Source organism: Pocillopora damicornis, chromosome 9, assembly GCF_964200805.1.
Source record: "Pocillopora damicornis chromosome 9, jaPocDami1.2, whole genome shotgun sequence".
Classification (NCBI taxonomy): Eukaryota; Metazoa; Cnidaria; class Anthozoa; order Scleractinia; family Pocilloporidae; genus Pocillopora; species Pocillopora damicornis.
In genome coordinates, this window is record NC_142678.1 from 23,588,688 (window position 1) to 23,600,660 (window position 11,973).

The 11,973-nt window shown below is 38.3% G+C and overlaps 1 protein-coding gene across 1 annotated transcript; it reads right to left on the reverse strand.

Annotated features, from left to right (window-relative positions):
• Nucleotides 1-6,895: 6,895 nt before the first annotated feature.
• LOC113678380 (proteasome activator complex subunit 3) lies at nucleotides 6,896-11,973 on the reverse strand. Its single transcript, XM_027195261.2, has 12 exons — nucleotides 11,841-11,973; nucleotides 11,598-11,630; nucleotides 11,425-11,487; nucleotides 10,646-10,735; nucleotides 10,168-10,234; nucleotides 10,017-10,045; nucleotides 9,456-9,521; nucleotides 9,012-9,080; nucleotides 8,749-8,816; nucleotides 8,405-8,459; nucleotides 7,708-7,794; nucleotides 6,896-7,431 (listed from the first exon to the last, which is right to left on the reverse strand). Exons 1-12 carry the CDS (start codon nucleotides 11,862-11,864, stop codon nucleotides 7,351-7,353), a joined length of 732 nt encoding a protein of 243 aa, XP_027051062.1. The 5' UTR covers nucleotides 11,865-11,973; the 3' UTR covers nucleotides 6,896-7,350.

Here is an 11,973-nt window from a genome sequence, read left to right on the forward strand (position 1 = left end):
TATGTCCTCAATACATATTATGTCCTATACTTTAAATACATGTAATGTGCTTTACATACAACACCCTACACACACATACAGGGCTAAACAAGGCTAGATACGGCTATAAACAGCTCTACAGGGCTATACACAGCTCTACAGGGCTATACACAGCTATACAGGGCTATACAGAGGTATAAGCAGCTATACAGAGCTATGCATATCTATACAGGGCTATATACACCTAGACAGAGTTAAACACAGCTATCCAAGGTTATACACAGCTATACAGAGCTATACACAACTATACACCGCTATACAGGCCTATACACAGCTATACAGGGCTATACACAGCTAAACAGGGCTATACACAGCTATAAACAGCTATACACAGCTATGCAGAGATATACATAGCTATACACAGCTATACACAGCTCTACAGGGCTCTATACAGCTATACGAGACTATACACAGCTATACAGGGCTATACACAGCTATACAGGGCTATACACAGCTATACAGGGCTATACATAGCTATACAGGGCTATACACAGCTATACGCACACAATACGCAGCTAAATAGAGCTATACACACCTATACAGGACTATAGGGCTATACAAGGCTATACACAGCTACACAGAGCCATACACTGCTTAACAGAGCTATACACAGATATACAGAAATGTGTAAAAATGGATGGAAGAAATTTTGAGTTCCCGTTGCTATTCTATTGAACGTATGTGATCGAAATCGTTTTTCAATTGCTGTAACGATTCAGTTTGCATAAGATTTATTTGTTCCTGAAGGGCGAAGGATTAGGCACATCAAAAATGAAATTAAGGATCGGTTTGTCATCTAATAAGTATAAAAATGCTGTAAAACGAATTTTCTTAATTTTCTTTTAAATTCTTACTCCGAAATAGGCCGAAGATACCACTTAAGTGCTCAAGCGATCGTAGAAAACCTGCAGAGCTGAACAAAAAATGTTATCCACTACTTAGTAGGATAAGAACATTCAAACTAATGTGATTTACTTGGATTTTGCGAAAGTATTCGACTCAGTCGATCATACCATTCTCTCGACCAAGCTAAGGGCGTATGGGGTCTCGGGACAATTACTTGCATGGTTCGCTGATTATTTAACGGGTCGAGCTCAAAGGGTAGTTTTGGACGGCGCTGCATCGCAATGGGCCCCGGTTACTTCCGGCGTCCTGCAAGGGAGCCTGTTAGGGCCATTATTGTTCACGATCTTTATTAACGATCTCCCGGGTGAAACTGTAGGCGGGATGAGGGCAGCGCTATACGCTGATGACACCAAGCTGCATAAAAACGTCCAGCTCCGTCAGCGATTGTCTGTCTCTGCAGACCACTCTAGCAAACGTGAATGACCGGTCAAAGGGATATAACATCAACTTCAACACCTAGAAATACACAACGCTTACTGTGACGCGGATGAAAACTCCCTTGATTTACGAATACACCCTAAAAAAACACACAACTTGTGCGAGTGTCCGTGGAAAAAGATCTAAAAGTTACAATTACGGGTACGTTGTCTGGCACTCTTATATATATACCATCACCACTTGAGATAACAAGCTCCGTGGGCTCCTAAAGCGGACATGTCCATTACTAACTGACGTGTCTACCCGGTGCGCGCTATACTTATCGCTAGTCAAGTCACAACTCTGCTACGCTACTCAAGTCTGGTCGCCTGCTCAGGTTTCCCTGAAGGGACAAGTCGAGTGAGTGCAGCGGCGCGCTACCAGATGGATCTTACAAACCCGGATTGGTGAGATGTCCTACAGAGATAGACTTATTACCCTGGACTTACTCCCTCTTACCTACGACAGAGAAGTGAAAGACTTGGTATTCTTTTATAAGTGCTTCTTTAATCATATTCACCTTGATGTCTGTAGTTTCACAAACTTTATTTCTCACGGCTGTACTAGGCTGAGCAGCTCCTTTAATTTAAAAACACCAATCTGTGAAACGAGCACTTTCAGGCCTCCTACTTCAATCGCATTGTGAAACTTTAGAATTACTCTTGTTCTATTGCTCCTTCCTCTAGTTTTTCGACTCCGCTCTCCTTCCAGCTTTTCGTCAAACAAACACTTTTTGACTGCCAGAGAGCGTTCTTTGACATTGACTGGCCCTGCACGTAGACACTAATTAAAACTTGCTTGTGCTACAAGCTAGAGGTGTAGTTAGTACTATGTTATAAACCAAATGAAGTTGTTAAAAAAGTTGTCAATTCAAATGGCAGAAATTGAAGCAAATTCAGACTGACTTGTTAAGCCTTCTTGTAGCATGTAACCTGTTCTTTCTTTGTCAAAAATTAATACAATGGTTTTCGATAAGGTTTCGACAAGTTAAAGGTCATTAGTATATACTAAAGTAGTGAAAAGCGTTGAAGGTGCGCTCTGATTAGCTACTCAAACTCCGAATATCCTTTGCTATTTACCTCCGAGCAACTCGCGAGTTTCACGCTCCCACACGTGTAGGAATAAATCGATTAAAATCATCTTTTTGTGCTATATTATCTTACTGATTTAGTGTGTACTAAAAACAGCTATTCGCCTCCGTGTCGTGGCTATTAATGAGTATTTGCCAAGCCGTTCGCGGCTCGTTAAATATCTGCTTCTAGCCACCTCCACTTCGGTAAATAGTTATTACTTATATCTGAAATAACCTCGATTTACAGAATTTGTTTCAGCACAAATGAAGAAAACATAATTTTCTTCATTAAATGATTTCCGGCTCAATTTCATGAACGTGAGCATTTACAACTTAGTACTAGTACAAGAATTCAACCTAATAAAGGTGCCAAGACATCGGGAGGATCTCGAAAAATTCTCGGTTCAAACCTCGATATATGAGGAGGTATATAGCATTATCAGAATTTACAACTACTTAGTTAACCTAGGGTCATTGAACAGTTATTGGGTACCTATTCATATGAAATGTAGATGGGTGTGGTGGTAAGGAACTCGTGTTGTAGGAATGGTACCGTAGGTGTAGAAGGGAGAGCGGCAACAATCACAATTGGATTTTCAAGACTTAAGCTGTTGCTCTCGCGCATCAACCACCAACTTCATTTGCGAAAATCCGTCTTGGCTAAATTTGTAAACGTCTTCTAACCTATTAACGCTAGTTGTCATCCAGTCTCTGTACTCTTCAATCCAGTCTCTGTACTTTTCAATGTTATAGCAGAACCCGCTAACGAGTTTAAAGCCACTGCGGTTTTACCTTATGTTAAAGGTCTATCCGAACAGCTTCGCCGCTGCCTACAACAACAAGGCGTACGCGCTGTTTATAAGTCGGAGACTACGCTAAGATCTCAGTTAGTACGACCGGAAGACGCTGTCGACCCGGCTAAACAAGATGGTGTAGTTTACAGGATTCCCTGTGAATGCGGCAATTGTACATTGGAGAGACTGGAAGGCCTATGCAAGAAAGAATTAAGGAGCAAGATTGAGACATTCGACTCGCCCGTACCGAGACCTCCGCCGTTTCAGAACATGCCCACAACACCGGACACAAGCCACTCTGGAACGAAGTAAAGTTTATTGATCGTGACCCTTATTACTACACGCGCAGGGTCAAAGAGGCTATTCATATAAGACTTCACCCTAACAACATCAACAGGGATAGTGGAATAGAAATTCCAGAAGCGTGGATGCCCACGATCAAAAAACACAACAACAGGAGAGCCGTGCGACAACGGACCGCCGAGGGAGCAAATCACTGAGTGAACAGCAAGGATCGAAATGCACCAATCAGAGCTGTTGAAAAACAACCAATCACAGCAGAGCATCATGCTTTATAAGTCCAAGTCCAATTTAATTTTTACTCCTGAAAAGATGCGTTCGTAAAGATTTCTTACATGACAACAGTCGTCCACTATCATCATTTCCAAGGGAACTCCTTCTCTGTGGAATCTTGTTTTTAGTTCTTCGATTAAATCGTCAATCTCAGAATACGCAGTCGATTTGGTGAATCGCCAGGCCAAAACCTCTCCGTTCTCATTTAACCCAAGAAAGACATTTTTAAATTGGCATACAAATTTACCATCTTTCTCTCGAGTAACACCAACGTGTTCGCGGGTTTTAAAGGTGTGGTCACAAGATAGTGCTTTAGCCACTCGTTTTTTCATGTCACTTTTATATGTGTATCTCTGTATAACTATGTATGGCTACGTATAGCTGTGTATAGCTCTGTATAACTGTGTATAGCTCTGTATAGCTCTATATAGCTCTGTATAACTGTGTATAGCCCTGTATAGCTGTGTATAGCTCGGTATAACTGTATAAAGCTCTGTATAGCTGTGTATAGCCCTGTATAGCTGTGTATAGCCCTGTATGGCCGTGTATAGCTGTGTATAGCCCTGTATAGTTGTGAATAGCCCTGTATGGGTGTGTATAACTGTGTAGAGCCCTGTATAGCCCTGTATAGCCCTGTATAGCTGTTTATAGCCCCATATAACTGTTTATATCTCTGTATAGCTGTATTTAGCTCTGTATAGGTGTTTACACCTCTGTAGAGCTATGTATAGCCCTGTATAGCTGTGTACAGCCCTCTATAGCTGTGTATAGCCCTGTATAGCTGCGTATAGCCGTGTATAGCTTTGTATAGCCCTGCATAGCTAGGTGTTGCCCTGTACAGCAGTGTTTAGCCCCGCATAGCTGTGTATAGCCCTGTATAGCTATGTATAGCCCTGTACAACTGTGTATATCTCTGTATAGCTGCATATAGCCCTTTATAGCTGTGTACAGCCCTGTATAGCTGTGTATTGGCCTGTACAGCTGTGTATAGCTATTTACAGCTGTGTATATCTCTGTAGAGCAGTGTATAGCCCTGTATAGCTGTGTATAGCCCTGTATAACTGTGCATAGCCCTGTATAGCTGTGTATAGCCCTGTATAGCTGTGTATAGCCCTGTATGGCTGTGTATAGCCATATAACTGTGTATTGCCCTGTACATCTGTGTACAGCTCTGTATAGCTATGTATATCTATGTATAGCTGTATATAGCTCTATAGAGCTGTTTATGTCTCTGTACTGTACTGTTATGTCTCTGTGTACTATAGCTGCATATAGCCCTGTATAGCTGTATATAGCCCTGTATAGCTGTGCATAGCCCTGTATAGCTGTGTATAGCTCTGTATAACCCTGTATAGCTGTGTATAGCCTAGTATAGCTGTTTATAGCTCTGTATAGCCATGTATAGCTGTGTATAACCCTGTATAGCTGTGTATAGCTCAGTATAGCTGTATATAGCCCTGTATATAGCCCTGTATAGCTGTGTATAGCCCTATATAACTGCATATAGCCCTGTATAGCTGTATATAGCCCTGTATAGCTGTGTATAGCCCTGTATAGCTGTGTATAGCTCTGTATAACCCTGTATAGCTGTGTATAGTCTAGTATAGCTGTTTATAGCTCTGTATAGCCGTGTATAGCTGTGTATAACCCTGTATAGCTGTGTATAGCTCAGTATAGCTGTATATAGCCCTGTATAGCTGTATATAGCCCTGTATAGCTGTGTATAGCCCTGTATAGCTGTGTATAACACTGTATAGCTGTGTATAGCACTGTATAGCTGTTTACAGCCCTGTATAGCTCTGTACAGCTGTGTATTGCCCTTTACAGCTGTGTATAGCTTTGTATAGCTGTGTATAGCCCTGTATAGCTGTGTATAGCCCTGTATAGCTGTATCTAGCTTAGCCTTGTATGTGTGTGTAGGGTATTGTATGTAAAGTACATTACATGTATGTAAAGTATAGGACATAATATGTATTAGGACATAATAATGGCCCATACATGACGTACCTACCGGAAATAGAGCTCCCTTTGCAGGGCTGGGAGAGGTTTGTCTCTCATGGGCATAATTTCTCGCTCGTGCACATCAATTTATAACAATTAGTAAGGAAAGCTAACAAATACCCAAAATTTTGTGTATGTATCTTTCTCCAGCTAAAGGCAAGCTTATTAACTAATTACATATGTTCATCACATCCATTTTTCCTCAGTTGCTAACAGGGCTATTGTTTCAGCAAGTTCCACTGAGCTAGATAATTTAAGTGCCCCTTTTTTTGTTCTCAACTATGAACCTGAAACTAATGGTTTTAGGATATTTCTTGATGAACAATCCATCACAAATAGTCCTGGCCTACTAATACAAACCATAGCCTATTGAGGGAAACGGTAAGTGTGGACTAGCTTACCCAGTTTTTTTTTACAAGTTTGACCGAGTTCTGCGCTGCTAAGAAATATTCATACACTCTGTGCATATCACCAAAAAAGTTTGGGGAACAGGTTTAATGTTTAAGATTTGAAGACCTTGAACTAAACTAGCCTACTGCGTGGTGTCAAAAAGTGAGTCAGTCTGTCCCCCTGAGGGAGGGGGTCTATTAACTCAGATAGGGGGTTGGGGGGGGGGGTGTTTGGGTGAGAGTACTTGCCGAAGGAACGTCTTACTCGGCATAACTTGACAAATCCTCATTATGAATAATAATCTGCTATAAATACCCTTCAACTCTGAAATTGAATAAACCTCAACGGATAATAGGGCTAGATTCAACAGTGTCAGTTTGACATTTGGTTTACAAGGTCACAAAATGCCACACTGAACAAAGCCAGCCTAAAATGGTTACTGTTAGCTGGGTTACTGTTTCACTGTCATGATCTGAAAAGTGACCCTGCTCATTTATGACCACAGCTGGCCTATGGTTGCCCCTACTCCAACATTACAACAGTGGACAAGTTAAAGTTAACAGTGATAGCAGTGACACAGCTTTTAGACCTGGACTTACTAGTAAATGGAGATGAGGTTAAAGCTAAAAATACATGGGTTTCTATCCAATGGAGAAAATTAATACTCTACATCTGGACCTTACTTGGTGCATACAAAAATAAATAACACTAAAAGTTTTTTAATTACTTCATCACAGAAGTACTTCTGTTACGTACACATTATATGCTTTGTTTTAAAATCTGGCTCACACCACTAAAGTTACTTTAAGATGTTTGCTAATACTCTGATTTATACTTTGACTCATTCATACTTGTAAAAAAACTCACAAATTAGATTCTGAAAACAAATTCATGTGTCAACTTTAACTTTAAAATTTGTGTAGGAACCAGGAACATGGCAGGAGGTCCTCTTTGGTTTGGTAAATAGGTTTCTACATATTGCCACTAATGGTTAAAATTAAGTTACATGTAAATCTTCAATTATATATTTGACCACCAAGGAGAACAGTATTTGAGATGGAGCTTCCTGTTTACTATATTTATTGGTGACAACAAAGTCAATCATCTTCAGTGGGTTAAAGAAATGTTCCATAGAAATAACAGTGATAACAAAAACTTTTAATACAGGGAGTCTGCATTATTTGTGCGAGGTTTCTTGATCTTGTCAAGATTCTTTGTAATGGTGTCATGTAAAGAAAGCTGTAGAAGGAAATCAAATGCACAGACATAATAAGTACCTTCAATTTTAAACAATTGAAACATTTGTGTAACAAGTATATCTATTGAGTTCATAAGAGCTGTCATTGTTGCTAGCTGCTAGTCAATCACTGAAGGTTAAGTGAATTTCAGAGATAGAGTTAATGCAGTAAGCAAAATTTCACAACATAGTACATTTGATGCCTTTCACTATTTACTGTTGATCAAGGAAAAGATCATTTGAAAACATTTCTAAGTTGAAAACAAAATTGTTCTTACATAATGGTTTCGCAGCTCACAGCAACAGAGACGTAGGCTGGTAAATTCCTTCTCATCTAATTCAATCACAGCCTGTCTGTAATCATCCTGAAACATAAGCAAAAATAAAGCAAATGAATGGGTAACTATAGTTACAATTAATAAGGAAATAAGAGCAATCACAAGAAGTTTCATTTACCATAACACCTAATAATATGCATGCAAAAATTTCAGCATGCTCCTAGGCAAAGAACTGGTCAATTAATCCCAAACAATGCAGAAAGTTGAAATTGAGTGCAAAACGTTGAAATTAGGTGCAGAACCTAGAATTAAATTGACTGACAGTAATTAGTAGCAAAAGCACAATAAAACTAATGGCAGACAAGCTCAGACAAACAACTGGTAAAAGTCTGCAAGTTTTGAGCTTACAGAAAATAGCTATGACTTAAGTAGTGAAATGTGCTAAGTAGAGACCTTGAACAAAACTCTTAATGCAATAAGTTTAATACAACAGTTTATAAGAACAACAAGGAAGATTTCAAGCATAACAACCTTTACATAATGGTTTCTACTTTTTATTGATATCTAATTAGAGATATCACAGAGTTATAAAGCTCAAAGCAAGTTGCTTAGGGAAAATACTCTTCAGCAATATGGAAAAGGCAAAGTGGAAATGACACAGAATCAAACAATTGCAGGACAATTATCGACAACTTACTAATTGTGGGTACTTTATGATTTTGGAGACAAGTTTTCCTCTTGTGATGTAATACCTGCAAGTCATAACATTATTTTACCATTTCTATCTTTTGTTTCTGGGGGTTTTGCTTCTCTACCTAATTAACACATTGAAACAATTGTTGAAAGACACATGGAATTACCATTAATGATATAGAAATATAATAATGTAATCCAAATTAAGAAATCCCTCTTAAAAAGTACATCATTTAAATATTACTACTTCATTTAAATATTACTACTTCATTTTAATATTTGCTTACTCCCTTGTCAAATTGAAGCTTGAATTATTTATTATTTCCAATAAAGCAATTGAGTGAGCACCTTGATATCTGGTCCAGAAATGTGGCTGCTTCTCCTTCAATTCTCTGCACTTCACTGAGAGTTTCTTCCTTCAGTGTATCCATTGAGATTCAAAAAGACATTTTAAAGTCAGGTAAGAAAGTGTGGAAGTCAAATTTATCATTTACATTTACAGAGAACCACAAACAAGTTTCTGCAAGTTACTAATCCTTTCTCTATGTATTTAATACCTAGACCATAATTCACAGTTCATTATTTCTTAATGTGGTTGAGCTCTGCAGTACCTGAATGGAAACACCAAAGTTATTTCCATCCTCTATTCTTGGAATTAGTAACTGAATCCACATCTTCACCTTTAGAAAAAAAAAAACAAATAGAAACAGTTCTACACTGTACAGTAAATAATACAGAATTTAGCTAACAAACAAGTTATTGCGTGACTATAAGTTTCAGTCAACCTTGTTTTTCTTTGTGCATACATATACACACTGACTTTGTTTGGTCTCTAGTGTGGTCTTTAAAGATTACCCCCCTGTTTGGCTAAAGATATTTGCATAAGATCCTCAGAAGAGTATTACAATTTTGGAGGATGCAACTTACCCTGAGGGACTGTAATCAAACAAAGAAATCTCCCAAATTTACTCACATTAGCCATATCTGACACAAAAACTTTAAAACCATATGAGAACTACCACCATAACATTTAGAACATATGGCTATAAACTTACAGTATTACACTTTTCCATCAATGTCTGGATTTTTGGTTTCAGAAGTTCAATTACTTGCAAAAGATACTGGAAAAAAGAAGGGATAATCAAGAGGTGTTAGTCAGAAGAGATCTTCAAAACACCAATAATCTCTTAGTAACCATTGTGACAACATCAATGTGTTACTGCCTACGCAAGAAGAAATACTCAGAACATTACCATTTTGTTTCTTTTAAATCTATTACAAGATGTGTTGGTGATGATGAAAGTGTTCTATCACACATTACTCTGTGACAAGCCATATTTGTAATTAGAATAAGAGAGACAAACATGACCCTATCAACATTGCTGATTTTAGCAGTATACAGGACAAGTGTTATATCAACTTTGTAATAGACCTTGCTCATCTAGAGTCTCTGTGGCTCAGTGGTAGAGCATCTGAGGGCAGGATCTGAAGGTCTGAGGTTTGATTCCTCATGGGGATTCAGAATTTTTTCTTTGTCCCACACTCATGACAAAACAGAAAAACATCTATTTCTTTATTGAGCTCAAAACTTACCATCTCTCTTATTCTACTCTTACCTTGTTGCAAGGAATATGGGTAATGAAAGCTAACAAGAAGAAAAAGAGAAAGAATAAACAAACAAAAACAATTGATCAGTACAGAATGTTCTGCCAGAGGGAAGTTGAAAGACCAGAGCTTCAAACTAAAACCAAGGAAATGAAAACTCACATGACAAAGAATGATTAACAATTTGAGCATCATGACCATCTGCCACCTTTCTCTTTTTATTGCATGGCTACAGGAATAAAACCAAACATTGACCACCACAACATCTAAAAACAAATCCCAGTTCAAGGCATTGTGGGCCACACAGAATAAAATTCCATGTGCTGCCTGGCATTTTAGCTTAAATAGACATAACAGTGTTTGGTTTATGTCAAAATGCCCATTAACATCCATTGCTTATAGTTTTCGCCCTAAAAACCTTTGAAGCCAAAAATGGATGAAAATAGATGGTGGAGTACATTCTTTTGGTTCTATTGAAGTCACAAATCTATATTGCCTAAAAGTAGAGATTTAGATCAGTAATAGACAAATAATTTTGATTGTTTTCCAACTAAATTCTACTTAGTGCACAATTCACATTTCACACAGCAACTCAAGTCAAAATTGGTGATGACATAAAGTCACCTTAACATGAGCTCACCTCTGCATCAGTAACGGTATCATTTTTATAGACTGGCATGTTAACAGCTTTTTGTACTCTGACTATGGAATCCTTGTCAAACATGTCGGACTGAAAAAAATTGTTTTCTGATAAAAGAGGGGCTGCAGGACGGTAGAAAGTAATCAATTGGTTTGCAACATCAGTGATCTTTTGTGCATTGAGTGGAGAGTGATCATTATGGGAGGGAGGTAAATCTGCACATTGGAGGAGAGATTTAAGTGAGCTGTGCTTACAATCCAAAACACTATTCTCGTGGAAGCCTGTTAATTTCTGTTGTCTTGTGGCCAACAAGGTGGATCTCGTATTTTTTGCAGAGTTCAAGTAACTCAACACATTCGGCAAACTGTATTTGATCCTTACCGCCAATTATCAACACTGACTCGTCAGTTTTCAAAAACCAGCTCTAAGTTGTTTCCTACGAAAAACTCTTTAAGCTTCTTCTTTTTTTTTTTTCTAAAACAAGCAGATATATAGATGTACCAGGGATGGGTATACTGAAAGAAAACGGCTTCTCTTGCTCAGACGCTTCATGAGAAGAATGCACATCGATCTAAGAATTTTTTTCTTTTTGTCTAGTGTCTATTGTATAAAATAAGTCAACTCGTATCCTGTGGTATGAGCAGTTACGATAAAAATACTTAAAGATCACTACAAAAAAACACTTACATTTTGACCCAGAACCTTCCGAATTCGGATCTGAGCAAGAGATCACGACCTAGAACTTATACTTCGCTAGGACAAGTACAAATTGATCTTACCTTAAGAAGCTTATCAAGTTCAAACACCCTGTCCGGAAAGAAATTTTTCACCGCATCTTCAGCCTGAAAACGAAACGAAAATATTAAAGAAGACTAACGAAAAAGAATCAGAGATGTAAATTTTGCTGCGCAATGCACGAAAATGCTCACAAAGAACCATCTCAAAAACGTACCTCCTTTCTGACGGTTTCGTGAAAATCAGTAAGCTGGAACTCGCCAAGAAGAAATATTAATAAAAAGAACACAACGTACAACGTTTAAATTACAATAAATGTAAAGAGTTTCTTAATGAACAATTCGAAGCTAAAACAATTACAGAAATTGCCGGTGAAGAAGGAAAGTTACGTGGACATACGAGCCGGGCACACACCCATGGCTACAACGAAAACCCAAAAAATAGCAAAAGATATCGCTACCTTTCCTCTAGACGAATTATTCATATTCAACTTCGCAAGTTACAGACCACGAGGAAAATGGAGAGAGAGTGAAATTATAAATGAGAACCTTACGAAAACAGTCAATTTCGCGGCTTTTTTCACAAGAGACCGC